Source organism: Medicago sativa, chromosome 3 (genome assembly GCF_051527215.1).
Source record: "Medicago sativa cultivar Bolivia chromosome 3, Bolivia_mono, whole genome shotgun sequence".
Taxonomy (NCBI): Eukaryota; Viridiplantae; Streptophyta; class Magnoliopsida; order Fabales; family Fabaceae; genus Medicago; species Medicago sativa.
Window position 1 is genome coordinate 59297304 of NC_140751.1, and position 18446 is coordinate 59315749.

Genomic DNA, 18446 nt, shown 5'->3' on the forward strand with positions numbered 1-18446 from the left:
GAACCCAATGGTCCCACTACCTTTTTATTGAATTTTAATGACCCAAGGCACGATCTGAATCGACCTGCTCTGATACCAAATTGAAACACCCCTACTAGAAAATTACATAGAATATCTAGCATGAGTGTTAAACTCGGCATCGGGTACATTAAAATTACAATAATTAAAAACTCTCTGAACAATACATATAACTTCTCACCTGTTAATTCAGAAAAAGTACCACTGACGTGTACTTTATATGGTCTAGCTACTTCTGCTCCTTCCTCAAGTATCATCCTGTCGTATAACAACTCGTATATCTGAAATAAATAAAAGGGATTGGAATGAGACAAGATGTCTCAGTGAGTTCCACCTATCCTAGGCTATAGGCAACCTCGGGGAACCTAGGATCGCCATCTGTTTCTAAACTTAACCCATTTCGGGTTTATAGGATTTCACTACGCATAGCTGAGCGATTAGGGGATAACTAGAATCGCTCTCTCAAATACTACTTTGATTATATAATTCATATAGTCATACTCATAACCTTAATCATAATTTCATAAACATAATCACCATAATCATAATAATCATAAACATATCTCAAATATATCGTATTCTGGTATAGCTTACATTTTGACATACTTATCTACGTATGTTTCCGATCCTTTTCTGATAACAACTAGTTTCGGCTAACTAAGCCGGAATTCCATAACTAAAATTCCACATTTCCTACTTTTGATAAAAAAATGCCCATGAACTATTGCTTCGTAGCTAATTCATTCTAAACATAATTTTCATGATAATATGCGTATGCTATGTTAATATTCATGTTGGCGGGTCCTTAAAATTTTTCCTTGGTTCCATAATTTTATTTTTTATTCTCTTTCAAATATTATTCGAATAATTCTTGACTTAAAATTTCATATCATTAATTATACATTTAATTCGTTACTATGAGCCGTACCTCATAGGCTACATTATCTCTCGTTGTAGCAAACGGAATACTATGACCCGTACGTCATAGGCTACATTATATCTCGTTGTAGCAAACGGTATACTATGACCCGTACGTCATAGGCTACATTATCTCTCGTTGTAGCAAACGGTATACTATGACCCGTACGTCATAGGCTACATTATCTCTCGTTGTAGCAAACGGTTTTTCCATATATTCTCTTTTTTTTTTCTTTTTCTATGAGCATGTTACTCATTTCAATTTTTCTCCTCATTTCCATTTTTCTGCGATTTTCTATAATTCACTGTGAGCATATTACTCATAGGATGCATTTCAAATTTTTCTTTCAATTCTTTACTATAAGCATATATGCATCAATTTCGTTGTTAATTTCCCTCCAACATTTATACTAACATCACATACTAACATCAATTAATTATGCACAATTAACATTACTATCTAATCACTTATTCTTAAATCATCACTTATAATTAATATAAGCAATCCTCTTACAATTATCACTTATAAATAATATAAGCAATCCTCTAGGTTATCAAACGTGGGAAAACCTCGATAACCTAAACTAACCGACTTGTGAACAAAAGTAATCGTTACATCAATTGTCTTGCTTAGCATTTTCCTCCAATATTCATACTAACATAAACACACATATTAACATACAAGAGATTTTAGAATAAACACATATAATTATGAAATAATCATACTATCTCATAATTTCTATTCAAATGAATCATTCATGTGGCACAATTCTACTACTCAAAATGGAAGGTTTACTAGCTAAGGAACTCACCAGTAAACATCTGGCAACTCTTATTCCTCCTTAATGCTTCAACTTAATTCCCAATAGCCACTTGTGCCTTCATCTTTCCAAAACAGCTTATTTCTCGCAAACCATGCTAAAACCCGTAAACTTTTTTTTTCCAGCAGAATTATCCAACTTCAAATGCACTTTCCGAGTTCATTACTAATCGGAATCACATGAAATTTATATTTGAATTGAAGGGAATTGAGTGTACAATCCAAATATCCAGCAAACATTTTTCTGTCAGCTTCCTAGAACAGCTTATTCTCCAGTTAAGCACTTCTGCCGGTTTCTAAAATAGCTTAACAAACAACTTATGGCTTTTGCCATATCAATCTCGGCCAAAACTCAAGTTAACAACCCAAACATGTATAATAGCTTCAAAATTACTTATGTAATAACTTAATTTTATAATTCATTCACTAATCCCAAATAAATTCTTAATTCCAACTCCTAACATCATCACATTCTCTAACAATCACAACTTCTAAAAAAAACAAGCTTATTGGAAACTCACCTCAATACAAGCTTCCATTGGATGTCACAAGCTCCAATTTTCACATCTTGGTTCTTTGAACCCTAACCATCCTTCAAGTTGTTAACCCACTATACACTCCTTGCTTCAATCACCAATTTACATCACTTTTCATGATCAACCACCACATACAACACATCCTTGTATATAATCCACTCTTAGGTGCTCCAAAGGCAAACTTACATGAAGAATTCTCATGAATTGGAATGAAATTGATAAGTTAGACCAAGAGAGGGAGAAAACGGTTTTGGGAGGGAGAAGTAATTATTAAACTAGTTTCTTGGTTAAAACTCTACTATGAACCCATTGAAGCATGTACCATGATGATTCCATAATGAATTGTGAATTTTATGAAGTTAGGATTTTAGGTGGTGAGGACCGAATTCTAGAGAAAGGAAGGAGAAAAATTGTGAAACTTAGAGAGAAGTGAGTAGAATAATGTCGAAGCTTGTGGGTTTTCCACTAAAAAAAAAATCTTGAGTGACAAAATTACTATTTTACCCCTTGCCTAAAAAAAATCAAATGGGATATTACATTCTACCCCCCTTAAGAAAATTTCGTCCTCGAAATTTAGAGTTTACCTGATAATAAATATCAATAATTCCTTTATACTTTCGATATTAGACTTCTACATACGTCTGTTACCAACTGATTCTTTTCTTTACCTCCGAAATGTGGAGTTTAAACTCTCTCTGAACTTTCATCATCCTTGAATTCCATGGTTTAAAATATTATTTAGTTCGTCTACTAAGATTTCCATTAAGGACCGTTGTATGCTCGGTTTGTCACCACTTACTACTAAGCTTCACAGTTTATCAGCCACCATCTGGCGTCGAATACTTCTTTATCAAAATCCGTTACAAAATTTGACACCGTGACTTCCCTCCTTCGTATGCTTCATTCCTCCTAGGTCCTATTCAACTCTCAGACATTTGTTCTAACTGTCATATACTAGTTTGAGTTGATCAGGCTCAAGTAGATATGACATTTAGAATAAACATCCGGAACCCAATGGTCCCACTACCTTTTTATTGAATTTTAATGACCCAAGGCACGATCTGAATCGACCTGCTCTGATACCAAATTGAAACACCCCTACTAGAAAATTACATAGAATATCTAGCATGAGTGTTAAACTCGGCATCGGGTACATTAAAATTACAATAATTAAAAACTCTCTGAACAATACATATAACTTCTCACCTGTTAATTCAGAAAAAGTACCACTGACGTGTACTTTATATGGTCTAGCTACTTCTGCTCCTTCCTCAAGTATCATCCTGTCGTATAACAACTCGTATATCTGAAATAAATAAAAGGGATTGGAATGAGACAAGATGTCTCAGTGAGTTCCACCTATCCTAGGCTATAGGCAACCTCGGGGAACCTAGGATCGCCATCTGTTTCTAAACTTAACCCATTTCGGGTTTATAGGATTTCACTACGCATAGCTGAGCGATTAGGGGATAACTAGAATCGCTCTCTCAAATACTACTTTGATTATATAATTCATATAGTCATACTCATAACCTTAATCATAATTTCATAAACATAATCACCATAATCATAATAATCATAAACATATCTCAAATATATCGTATTCTGGTATAGCTTACATTTTGACATACTTATCTACGTATGTTTCCGATCCTTTTCTGATAACAACTAGTTTCGGCTAACTAAGCCGGAATTCCATAACTAAAATTCCACATTTCCTACTTTTGATAAAAAAATGCCCATGAACTATTGCTTCGTAGCTAATTCATTCTAAACATAATTTTCATGATAATATGCGTATGCTATGTTAATATTCATGTTGGCGGGTCCTTAAAATTTTTCCTTGGTTCCATAATTTTATTTTTTATTCTCTTTCAAATATTATTCGAATAATTCTTGACTTAAAATTTCATATCATTAATTATACATTTAATTCGTTACTATGAGCCGTACCTCATAGGCTACATTATCTCTCGTTGTAGCAAACGGAATACTATGACCCGTACGTCATAGGCTACATTATATCTCGTTGTAGCAAACGGTATACTATGACCCGTACGTCATAGGCTACATTATCTCTCGTTGTAGCAAACGGTATACTATGACCCGTACGTCATAGGCTACATTATCTCTCGTTGTAGCAAACGGTTTTTCCATATATTCTCTTTTTTTTTTCTTTTTCTATGAGCATGTTACTCATTTCAATTTTTCTCCTCATTTCCATTTTTCTGCGATTTTCTATAATTCACTGTGAGCATATTACTCATAGGATGCATTTCAAATTTTTCTTTCAATTCTTTACTATAAGCATATATGCATCAATTTCGTTGTTAATTTCCCTCCAACATTTATACTAACATCACATACTAACATCAATTAATTATGCACAATTAACATTACTATCTAATCACTTATTCTTAAATCATCACTTATAATTAATATAAGCAATCCTCTTACAATTATCACTTATAAATAATATAAGCAATCCTCTAGGTTATCAAACGTGGGAAAACCTCGATAACCTAAACTAACCGACTTGTGAACAAAAGTAATCGTTACATCAATTGTCTTGCTTAGCATTTTCCTCCAATATTCATACTAACATAAACACACATATTAACATACAAGAGATTTTAGAATAAACACATATAATTATGAAATAATCATACTATCTCATAATTTCTATTCAAATGAATCATTCATGTGGCACAATTCTACTACTCAAAATGGAAGGTTTACTAGCTAAGGAACTCACCAGTAAACATCTGGCAACTCTTATTCCTCCTTAATGCTTCAACTTAATTCCCAATAGCCACTTGTGCCTTCATCTTTCCAAAACAGCTTATTTCTCGCAAACCATGCTAAAACCCGTAAACTTTTTTTTTCCAGCAGAATTATCCAACTTCAAATGCACTTTCCGAGTTCATTACTAATCGGAATCACATGAAATTTATATTTGAATTGAAGGGAATTGAGTGTACAATCCAAATATCCAGCAAACATTTTTCTGTCAGCTTCCTAGAACAGCTTATTCTCCAGTTAAGCACTTCTGCCGGTTTCTAAAATAGCTTAACAAACAACTTATGGCTTTTGCCATATCAATCTCGGCCAAAACTCAAGTTAACAACCCAAACATGTATAATAGCTTCAAAATTACTTATGTAATAACTTAATTTTATAATTCATTCACTAATCCCAAATAAATTCTTAATTCCAACTCCTAACATCATCACATTCTCTAACAATCACAACTTCTAAAAAAAACAAGCTTATTGGAAACTCACCTCAATACAAGCTTCCATTGGATGTCACAAGCTCCAATTTTCACATCTTGGTTCTTTGAACCCTAACCATCCTTCAAGTTGTTAACCCACTATACACTCCTTGCTTCAATCACCAATTTACATCACTTTTCATGATCAACCACCACATACAACACATCCTTGTATATAATCCACTCTTAGGTGCTCCAAAGGCAAACTTACATGAAGAATCTCATGAATTGGAATGAAATTGATAAGTTAGACCAAGAGAGGGAGAAAACGGTTTTGGGAGGGAGAAGTAATTATTAAACTAGTTTCTTGGTTAAAACTCTACTATGAACCCATTGAAGCATGTACCATGATGATTCCATAATGAATTGTGAATTTTATGAAGTTAGGATTTTAGGTGGTGAGGACCGAATTCTAGAGAAAGGAAGGAGAAAAATTGTGAAACTTAGAGAGAAGTGAGTAGAATAATGTGGAAGCTTGTGGGTTTTCCACTAAAAAAAAAATCTTGAGTGACAAAATTACTATTTTACCCCTTGCCTAAAAAAAATCAAATGGGATATTACAGGGATGGGAAAGTTTTAGTTGACAATGCCAAATACAGTAAGAACTGTGAGCAATAGAACCAACATTACAGACTGTTATTTTGTGGGAAACACCAATATCTTCTGTATCATTTAAACAGGAAAACCCATTTACAGAACCATTGTTCCTTCTTATGTTTCTTTCATATCAATCAACCATGAAAATCGAGTAGTTACTGCAAAAAGGGGAAAGAGGAACGAGAATGAAAATTCATTTGGTGGTGAAGCGTATTATGCTTGGAGAAAGTGGTGCTTCTACCTTCAATGATCAAGAACATGACACCACAAGGGAATAGGGATCCATACACAAATTGATTAATACAAACAAGTTCAGCACAAAACAACCGAATAAAATTAGGAATATTTCTGCAATTGGATAAGTAACAAGCAACATATCACAACATTTTACATGAAAAACAGGAGAAAAAGATCACAACATTTCTGACTTGTATTATTCTTTTGACCCTCTTAGCAAGTTCCTCAAACAAAGACCTGTCCAATATGTTGTTTCAGCACAAAGTTATTGCAATACAACAGGAATCATGAAAATTTTAAAACAATTATTCATTTGAAGGATTAAACTCTTTCTATATCAAAATAAACTAATATTGGAATTTATAATTAGAAAGTGGACGAGAAAGTTCATACCAATTGAACAGCAAGGATGTTTCTGGTCATCTTCATTTTCATTGTTGGAGCTTATGACTTCACCTTCAATTTACCAATTTCCCTACCATCCAGATCCGACTTATGTTCTAAGTTATATACAGGTAAGACCCCACACCCCTTTATCCCCTTTGTTGACCACCGCAATTCTTCATTGAAATCTTGATGCATGAATTGAAATGATAGGTTGCAATCATTACTTCCAAATTCTTGTCTGTTGTAAGGATGCCAACATATCAAAACGTGATGTGAAATTAAGGTCCAACTACACTTGTAATGAACAATAATACACTGGTCGACTTCTTTGCCATGTTCAAAGATGATACAATGAACGATGTTATCCTTAACACAGAAGCCCTCTGAAAAAATAATGCAGAATATGAAACCAGACAGGTTAGATTTTGGAATAGGAGGAATGGTTATTGAAGCCTTTGTTGTTTGAAAATCAAACTTGCGAGGAATTTGTTCTCCTGGCAAGAAAGAGAAATATTTATTTGCATGAAAAGGGTCTTTAGAGAAGATTTGTACTATGTTCTCAAGAAATGACCGTTGAGTGGAGTCTGTGTCCAGATAAGTGCAATTAACGGCACTCAAAGATGATAGGGATGGCGGAAGCTCTGTTACAGACACAAGTTTCCTGCAATCATCTAAATTTAGCCCGTTTAGCAATGAATGGTTTTGTATGTTCTCAGGGAGACATTCCAAGTTGCAACACTTATCCAATGTTAGCAGTTTTAAAGATTGTATGCCATCAAGGATGGACCACAGACTTAATGCATTGATTTCTGTGCACCCTGAAAAGTATAGTTCTGTAACATACCACAGGCCATGATCATCTGATAACTTATTCCCGACAATGTTAAGCTTGTTACAATCAGCTAGGTCAAGAACAGTAAGTTTGGTATTACGCCAAATCGATGAAGACAATTCACGTATTGCAGTGCCACCTAAGGTCAACTCTGTCAACTCATCCGATGTCACCGAAAATTCTGTGAGAGATGAACAACCATCGAGTAAGAGTTCACGAATAGATTTTGAATGAATGTTGGTTTTAAGGCTTTCAATCTTTATGCAACCTTGTAAATTTAGATATCTAAAATCAGGGAGAGAAAAGATCGAAGGATGGATCTGACCCAGGCTTTCACATTGAAAAAGAAATAATCTATGAAGATTTGTAGCCTTAGATAGGTCTGGGATCTCAATCAGTTCTTTGGAGGATTCAAGCCAAAGTATTTTTAGATTCACAAGATTCTGTAACAAGAAATAAAAACGACATTGCTTAGAAACCATTAAATTAATAATCATGTGTGAGTGTTGATTAAAAGAGAAACTAAACTTAATTAAGCATAAATAAAGACTTTTTAAGACTTCAACAAATTAAAAAGGATATCCAAACACATTAGTACCTGAACTCCATCCCAGAGCTTTTTAAGCTTGCTATGACTCAAGTGAAGCTCTATGAGCATTTCACCACAAAAGGTTGATGGCAAATACTCAAGGCAGTATCCTTCCCATCGAAGATACCTCAATTTATCAGAAATCCACTCAAGCCCATCGGGAAGTACACATTGCATGTGCTTCCTCTAGATATATTATGGATTTTAAGATATCTTAAATTTGTCATCCTTCTAAAGGAATTAGACTTCAAGTAAAATCCCCCACATCTGTACTATGGAATGTTATCCCTTCGACAGCTTCAGTTCCCTGATAAAAATTATATTAATAATTAGGAATGGTTGTCACATATACTTGTCATATTTCATAATCACATAGGTGTGCTATTTTCATGTAGAAGGGATTGTATCCTCAACTTACCTTGTTATTTTTTAATACATCAGATATCTCTTCAGCTTTCCACAGTCGACTTCGTTTTCCAGGGTCTTCAGATTCTTGATTAACAATCTCCCGTCCCATTTCTTGTAACAAATCATGCATTTCTATAGTACAAACTTCCCTTTTGACATGCAAAATTGAATCTAGTTGAAGGAGAGCTTTATCTAGAAGGATGTCTATCCCACTTATTGCAAAGAACTCACAAGCTTCCAATAGATCTCTTACAAAATCTTTACCCTGTCCACTCAACAAGCATGCGATATCTAGAAATATGGCCTTTTGACAACGATCTAAGTCATCATAACTCAATTTTAACACATCATAAATTTTTCGATTGGGAATCTTTTGGAGCTTTTTCAATTCATTTTCCCGCGCTTCTTGGCCCCTTGAACTGAGATTTGTACCTAAAACTTTTAATGCCAGAGGGTTACCTTTGCAATAGGCAATTACACTTTCTGATAGATCTTCATATCCAATTTTAGGTTGTTTTTCTTTGAAGGCAGTCAAACTGAATAGCTGAAAAGAATCATGCTTGTTCAATTCTTTAACCTCATATATTTCACATTTACTCAACTGACTAAATATGTGCTTATCTCTAGTTGTAATAATGACCCTACTACCTGGTCCCAGACCATCAATTTTTGGGATAAGATCTTCTATTTTCTCTAAGGTTTCTACACCATCCAACACAATTAAAACTTTTTTACGCCCAATCCTTCTCTTGGAGAAAGGGGCTTCTATGTAGGATGCATCAGGATGAATATTTTCTTCCTCTAACAATGAAGACAAAAGTTTATTGTGTACAACATTGACTCCATACTTGTTTGATTCATCCATTACATTGAGTAAGCAACAACCTTCGAATTGAGAATACATTTTAGCATATAAAGCCCTAGCAAGGGTGGTCTTTCCTATTCTGCCCATGCCCCATATTCCAAGGACTCTAACATCATTTGACCCAATTTTCAGTATTGATTCAATTTGTTCATAATTTTTCTCAACTCCAACAAGCCCCTTAATTTCATATGGGTATCTAAGATTAAGTTTCCGCAAAACATCTTCAACAATGTCCTTAATGAAGTCTGGTTCACTCCTAACATAGGAAAGAGGGGGAAGAATTTTTTAAAACCGAAGAAAAATACATCCATATGATTAGTACATAACAAAATTTATAGTCAACATGGTGGCAGAGTAGAGCAAGAAAAGAAGCAAAAATTAGATTTGAGCAAATCAATTACCTGTATGATAAGAAGTATGTGTTATTACTATTAAGATTTTTAGTGGTACAAATATAACCAGCCATATCAACATAACAAGCATATGGATGGATGGTATAGATTTTAGAAAATTGTATGATAAGTGTATGCAGGGTACAAGCATACGATGACTTTGATAGTTTTCAGAAGGTCATATCAACTATGGCCAGGCACATCAACATCATTGTTCACTTCTCCAAATAATTTGACCTGTTTACTTTCTAAAATTATTTTTAGCTTTCATTTTCTAAAATCTATGTTCATTTCCAATCACGAATATGGAGATGAAAAACTTGTGTAGTAAAAAATTGTGGTATATTAGAAAACAAAACTTGCAAATCATAGGATATAGTTTATTGATTTACTTAAAATTTTGGAAACTAACAAGTCATGACATGTAGAAAGTTGGATAGTTCGTTTTGCTTACATATAATTTCGAGAGTCCCAACCAGATAAATTAGCTGCCTTGGTGAGAGAAGCTTTCCATTTCTCCAACTTGTCATTATTGTGCTTCAAATCTCGCTTATGTTTTGCGAAGGCTTGCTTGTAACTCCCGGTTTGCTTCCTCACATTTGATGGATCCATGTTGTAAAAAACAGGTATCACAATTTGTTGCATATATTTTTTGCATTCAAGAATCTTTTTGAGCTCATTTAAGCACCATTTTGAGGAAGCGTAGTTTTCTGAGAAGATAACAATAGATGCATGTGACTCCTCAATGGCTTTGATGAGTGCTGGCGAGATCTCATCTCCTTTTTGAAGCTCATTGTTGTCCATAAAGGTTTCAATTTTCTTTCGGCTCAGAGCATCATAAAGATGGCTTGTGAAGTTTCTGCGAGTATCCTCACCTCTAAAGCTAAGAAAAACGTCATATTTTTTCTGAGGCACCACATCAGAAGAAAATATAGAGGAAAAAGCACTGCTCATTTTCTGCGCAGCGGTTATGAATTCCAAGTGCCTCTACTAATCACAATGCTGCACTCAAAATTAAAATAAAGAATTAAAAATATTTAATGTTAAATGTGTTCATACGTGTCAATGACATTTTTGACCGGTACTCAGTTCTCAATTCAAAGTTCACATATCGCTCATCTATGGATTTAATAAATAAACAGCACATTTCAAGTTGTTTGAGATTCTCGGAAATTTGTTTGTCTTGTATTAATGGCTTGCTTATGATGTGGAAAACCTATACAATTATTTTGAACATGGAAAAACTCAGTAAACGAATAGACATTAAAAGCTTAATGACATGAATTCATAAAGAATCTTAACATTTTTTTTGAAAGACAAATCCTAGTAATTAGTTGTTAGATTAATATTGACTATTTCGTCCAAGTTTGAACCCAGACTCTCCAACTTCTTATCTGTGAGTTCAAACTAATATAGCTACTCAACCTCTCAATACAGAATTCAATTCAAGCAACAAGGTTAAACATCATTGGAGTCCCATACATAAAATTAGTCAGTAAAAATGGGGAACAAATCTGGCCCATGTATGATACTTTTTCTCAAGCAGCATTTTCAGGTACAAATAAGAAATATGAAGACTAATTAAACATTCATATACAATTCTTGAAATCAATTCGGTTCGATCTTAGTTAAATTAAAATTGAGGGAAAAAAGATCATACCAAAGTTAGAATCCAGCTTCATGCAATAGAGGAGAAAAATAATTAGCTTCTGCTGGAATCAATTTTGGATGAAAATTAATTAAGGATGAACACATACATACACTTCGAAATGTTTTGGTTGGTCGTGATGGGTCAAAATTAAAATATAAAAAAACAAGTAGCTTGCTTGGCCTTGCTTTTTGACTGAGACTACTCGATTAGATAAAATATGGAAATGAACTCCAGATTAAAATATATGCAAAATTAAGCTTGTTGTCGTTCAATTTTGAATCATTTTTCATATTATTCCTTTCAGTTTTTTCTTTTTTCCTCGAATAGTTTCATTAAATATTCAAATGTGTACGTTGTGATCTTTTTAAAATATTTACCAACAGAAGGTATGGCCATGACATTATTCTATAACAAGCATACAAAGAAATATGACAATAGAGATGGTGACCCTTTGAGTAAAAATATGTATTATGAATTTGTTAGTATGCGTGGTCAGATAAGAGGCATAAATGTGTAAGACGCCGGCTGAATAAAATATGGCTACAAGAGGATATACAGAAAAACAATGATGCATAATATAGTGTGAATCTAATTTCTTATATTAAACTAAGTAGTTGTTACATGAGGTTCCATTTCTTTCTATTTGTTTCTTACCAATCAAATTCAGTAACCCTTAAACAAATATCATATAGTAGAACCGTTGAATCTTGAACCTTCTTCACACGTTCAATGGCTGGTCCAATTTAGAAAATATTACTGAAGACGTTCATTGATAAATTATCTATCAAAAACTTATTTATATACTTTTTTACACACAAGGAATTGAGATGGGCAGCCCCTTTACTCTGACCTCATTCATCCACCAACCCCACCACCGTCAACCTTTAGTGTGTTTGGATGGAAGGAATATTTTTGTTAGCTTTTGTAATAGCAGCAAAAGCAATAATCTTAAAAACTGAAAATAGAGGAAAGGAAGTGAAAGAGAAAGGAACAATAATAATTTTCAGTTTACTGCATTATCTTACATACCATCCATACATCTTTCTTACATATTTATAGTCAAATACTTAGTAATGTTATAGCCTATACTTAGCTGATTTCATATGACATAAACCTATTTAACTTGTATAGAACACCTTACTTGTGCAGTAAAGTATTACCAACAAAACTAAGTTAAAATCATTATTCACACATACATACAATATATAAAGAAAACTACCCCTTTCAGCTCACTTTTGGGTTGGACTTTTCTTTCCAAAAATACCCTTAATTTTTAAATTTTAATTTTAAATACAAATAACACATGTAACAAATAGATAAGAATAAATTTAATTTAAGGAGAAAACTTACACACAATTCCTTGTGAACTGTTCTTACTGTTAGCCAATTATAAAATAACACGTGGATTACTAATCTATGTCACTAATCGTCCCTGTTAACCCTCTTTTACCACCGTTAACCACAGATTAAACTCACAAAAAATATTAGTAACAAACGTGAGCAAAAAATATTGTTAAAGATTGGACTTTAAATCCTCTAAAAAAAATATTGGTAACAAACGTGAGTAAAAAATATTGTTAAAGATTGAACTTTAAATCCTCTAAAAAATAGATTAGTAACAAACGTGGGCAAAATATAACATTAAACTTTGGACTTTAAATACTCTAAAAAAAGATTAGTAACAAACATGAGCAAAAAATAATGTTAAAAATTGGACTTTAGATCTTCTGAAGAAAAAAAAGATTAGCAACCAACGTGAGCAAATTATAATTTTAAAGATTGGACTTTAAATCCTCTAAAAAAAATATTAGTAACAAACGTGAGCAAAAAATAATGTTAATGATTGGACTTTAAATCCTCTAAAAAAGATTAGGACTCAAAATATTTTAAAAAAAAGATCTGTTAGCACTATATTAAATATTAATTATCAATCAGTTTCCAGTAGAAGAACATAATTTGTTGTCATTTTGACGAGGTTGAAGGGGATACTCATAACTTATATCAACAAGAATTCTTAAACTCAATTGCTCAAGGAAGTATCCCACCACATATTTTAAAGGTTAAAAAAGGTGCACCTTTGATGTTGTTGTGAAACATAGACCTTAGATATGGCATGTGTAATGGGACACGATTGTTATGTCGTGGTTTATTTAAGAATGTGTTGGATGTGGAAATACTAACATGAAGCAATGCTGGAAAAAGAGCATTTTTGGCCAAAATTAAATTAAAAATAAATGTGAGTTCAGGGCTTCCTTTTATGCTTAGTAGAAAACAGTTTCCCGTTAGACTAAGTGTTGCTATTACCATAAATAAGTCACAAGGGCAAACCATTCTCAATGTCGGAATTATCTTCCACGGCATGTTTTCAGCCATGGTAAATTATATGTAGCTTTATCAAGAGAAGTTTCTCAAAATTCAACAAAAGTTCTCATTAAAGAAGGGAAAATAGAAGGAGAAGATGGAGACTTTACGATAAATGTAGTTTTTAAAGATATTCTTTTATTGTAATCATAACAATGTTTCTCATAACATGTCATTTATACATTTATGTTATGTTGTTGCTAATTACTATTAGAATAAACAATAAATGATCATTATTTTATCTTAATTTTATATGCATGTAAACTAAAATATGTTGAGTACAAAAATAAATTATTTTTTTTAAGGAAGTTCAAAAATAATTTTGTTATATATCTTGACAATATTTTGTTTATAAATCAATATATCAATAATTTCCATTAAAATTTTAAAATTTTAATCAAAATTATACCAACAAACATAATAAAATAATCACATGCGTTAGTCCAGTAGAAAAAGCGGACAGACGGACACGATAGTGCCCGTCTTTCCGCTAGTAAGAAATAAAGTAACATAAATTCTTGAAAAAAAATAAAGTAACATTAACAATAAAGTCAATTTTTGTTTTTATTTTTAAAAGAAGTATCCAGAAAAGTTTTATTGGTCAATTAGTCCACAAAGTATTACCTTAATGTGTTTGGATGGAGGGAATATTATGAAGTGAAGAGACATTAAACCGAATTAAAAGTCAGTAAATGAAAAAGGTAAATGTTAACTTGTGCTTAAGGCACATATTAATGATTAATCAGTTAAAAGTAAGAATATTGTGTTGTAATCAATGCATTTGAATTTAATTTTTTTATTTCTAATTAATTGAATGCACAAAATTTAAAAGAATATTTCTATTTTTAGGTTTCTTAACATGTGCCCTTATTTAGATGAATCGAGGAAATATTTGGATGAAGAGACATTAACCCCAGCATGGCCAACCCTATTTGAACATGAAAAATTTCAGTAAATGAATAGACATTAAAAGCCTAATAACACGAATTACTAAAGAATCTAAACTTAGATTAAGTGAAGTGAGGAGCAACCTAAATAAAAATCTTGAGTAGAATTCAAGCAAAAAGGGTAAACATGGAGTTTAGATCACAAACTATAAAACACCGAGGGAGACACGCACGCACACCAGACACCACATTCACAATAATTTTGGAAAATGAAATAACTGAATGTAAACCATCAATGTTGATGTCGTGTTGTTGTTGGACAGCGGACACACCTTCAATTAGAAGTATTATTGTTGCATAAGACACACATAATCTAAGAATTTATCTATTATCTATCTATTATATTTATTAAATTAGACCCTCAAGTTAGGTTGTTGATATCTCGTCTATGCCACATAGTTACATTTTCGACACGTCATAATTTTTCTGACATGGCACATCTCAAATCAGTTCATCCTCTGAGAATTCTAATAGTATGCTTCAAGGATGTCTCTGGAATGGTATTGGAGGATGTGTGTGGTACCGAAATCTCACATCCATTTCCTCAGTTCTTACTTCAAATTTTTTAAATTCAAGGTATTGTGTGTCAACAATCTGGGCCACAGTGTTGTTTCCACCATGGATTTCCTTTTTTGATACTGTTTATCTGTGTCGGTTCATACTTACCAAAACAATGCATGACATTGATGAATCTTTGATACATGTTACTTGGATTTATTGTTTTCTGTTCATCCCCTAACACCCCAGTATGGATGTTTTGTTACATATTCATTTCTTCATTTTGGTTTTGATGGAAAGGTACTAACTTTGAATTTGTTTACTATATGGTTATGATGTATATTGAGGAAATGCCAATTTCTTCTTTTCTTTTACTCTTTTCTTCCAGCTACTCGATCAACATTTACCCTTTATATTCGTTATTTTCTACTAACCAACATTAAACACATGCAAGTGACTCTTTTTCAATCGAACATAAATCTCACAATAAATAAAACTGAAAAACCTCACAATGCAAAAATCTCAAAAGAAAGAAAAAAGAGGTACAAATCAATGTACACAATATTACTCATGCTACTTCTTGAGGTCACAACATAATCACCATTACTTTGCATAACTAATTCCAAGGTTTGCATAACTAAAACCTCACATTAGTGTTTGCTCTTCAATTTCCCACCAATTCCAAGGTTCCAGCACACACGTATAATAACTTGACAAAATGGAATACTTGAATGTAACAACCAATGTTGGTGTCATGTCGGTGTCGTACACTGGACACACCTTCAATCGGAAGTATCATTGTAACATACATTTTACTTTGAAAATCTTATTATTTTTTCTTATCTAGTGAAGGTAAATAATTTGAATCTATATTGTGATATATTTGTTCTTATAAGGATTAAATTGAAATTGGCAGAAATAGTCAAAGAGCATACCTGAGTTACGATCCAGAGCTTCTTGCAAATAATGAATTCTTCACTTCAATGCAAACAATTATTTTTTTTCCGTTTAACACTCGCTCCAAATCACGTGTGTTTTCTTCTAACACTTGCTTAACTTGACTATTGTCGGATGAACTCGAGCCAAAGAAATTATATTAAAAAAAAACGTTATGAATAAATATTACTCACTGCATCTCAAAATACTAATTGATATAGTTGAAACCAAAAATAAATAAATAAATAAATGATTTATTTGACAATTTCAATAAATGATTTAGTTGAATAATACATAAAAGTATTATTTATTTGCATACGCTGTTTTTCAAAAGCTTATAAATAAGTCAATCCAAACATGGCCTAAGTAAGCCGATTTTATGTCAGGTATGAGGATAACGTAGTCTGCATGAAGCCAAGTTGATTTCCAAATTTGGCATACGGCCTAAACTACCCTCCCCAGTAGGGCTGGGCATGGTTCGGTTATCCATATTAACCGAACCGAACCGAACCGAATTGGTGAAATGGTTCGGAATAACCGAACCGAACCGTTTAAGTTTTGGAAGTAACCTAACCGAACCAAAGTTATGGTTCGGTTAACCGTTTGCTTGCCTATTAACCGAACCGAACCAAACCATTAAGCATATCTATTTAAAACCAACTTATTTTAAAAAAAAAACAACTTATTTTATGCAAAACAACTTATTTTAAAATCAACTTATTCAAAACAGCTTATTTATGCAAAACAGCTTATTAGGATCTCATTTTTCAAAATAACTTATTTTAAACAACTTATTTATGTAAAACAGCTTATTAGGATCTCTTTTTAAGAAACAACTTATTCAAAACAACTTATTTATACCAAACAGCTTATTAGGATCTCTTTTTAAAAACAACTTATCCAAAACAGCTTATTTATACAAAACGGCTTATCAAGATTTCTTTTTTCAAAACTACTTATTCAAAACAACTTATTTATGCAAAACAACTTATTTGGATCTATTTTTTCAAAATAACTTATTCAAAACAGCTTATTTATGCAAAACAGCTTATTAGGATCTATTTTTTCAAAATAACTTATTCAAAACAGCTTATTTATGCAAAATAGCTTATTAGGATCTATTTTTTCAAAATAACTTATTAGGATCTATTTTCATCTTATGGAGGACAAGGTGGTTAATCATTTCGAAATTTGGCAAAATCACAATTACCAAAATAGTCAAACTCATCACTAATCCAGCCCTATTTACAGCAACTCATCAAACATATTTACAGCAAGAACCGCATTAGAACTAGCAACTGGCAAAAGAACATTCATTCAAATCGCAAGTTCAAATCCAAATTCAGCTATAGAGCTAAAAATGTCTCCAAATGCTAATGGTATAATGCCATTGGTATTTATATGTACCTTGTGTTGAAAAGGACAATAGCCAGGCAAATATCCAACATTCATGTTTAATAGACAGAAAAGACCAAAATGGTAGCAGCAAGTCTAGTCTAGTTTAAGCCCTACAGAGTAACCAAACTGATAAAAACCAATAAAACAACTCTGGTCTCTGGTACATGATTATCCATTAAATAATTCAAATCAACTCAAACATAATTCCAATATCCCAGAATAATGCAGGAGCTTCAGAGATCCGCCTGCATTTGTCAGCAAATCAACTGCTACTAGACAAAACCTGCAAAAAAAATCCATGCTTCATTTTAGGACGAACATCACAAATTTCTATAACAAATATGCAAAAGAAATAGGCATCAATTCAAAACCAGAGCAGTCAAATTAGACCTTATAATGTACGATTTGCAATATTATACATTTGCAATGATGAATCTGAAACTCAAGCAAAAGGAGGAATCTCAAAAATTGATCAGACCAATGAATATTATACATTTGCAATATGAATGTATGATTAAATCAAAAATTCACACAAGCTAATATATTCTATCTAGACTCTAGAGCCAACCACAAATGTGCCCTGTTTTGTCCATAATGAGAACAACGGTAAATGCATGAGGAAGAACAAAACCAATGAATTGAAGTGATATCCCTAGACCCTAGTGCAGAAAATTACCAAAGGCTTTAAGATGTTACTCTACTAACAGTCAATTAAGATGTTACTCTACTAACAGTCAATTACATCACAAGATGTCAATTCTCTTTGTGAATTTCCAAATCAA

General features: G+C 32.6%; 1 protein-coding gene and 1 pseudogene across 2 annotated transcripts in view; both read right to left on the reverse strand.

Annotated features, from left to right (window-relative positions):
- Positions 1-1542: 1542 nt before the first annotated feature.
- The window catches only part of LOC146938682 (TMV resistance protein N-like), a 94952-nt gene continuing 78048 nt past the window's right edge, over positions 1543-18446 (reverse strand). The window contains exon 6 of the mRNA XM_085752583.1: positions 1543-6637. Coding sequence (XP_085608709.1) covers positions 6597-6637 — 41 coding nt within the window. The 3' untranslated portion in view covers positions 1543-6596. The remainder of the gene's footprint in view (positions 6638-18446) is intronic.
- LOC146938683 (disease resistance protein RPV1-like) lies at positions 6423-11634 on the reverse strand (annotated as a pseudogene). The gene is made up of 7 exons (XR_015031393.1): positions 11534-11634; positions 10328-10875; positions 8627-9737; positions 8218-8515; positions 7945-8062; positions 6794-7800; positions 6423-6637 (listed from the first exon to the last, which is right to left on the reverse strand). The product of XR_015031393.1 is annotated as a disease resistance protein RPV1-like (transcript).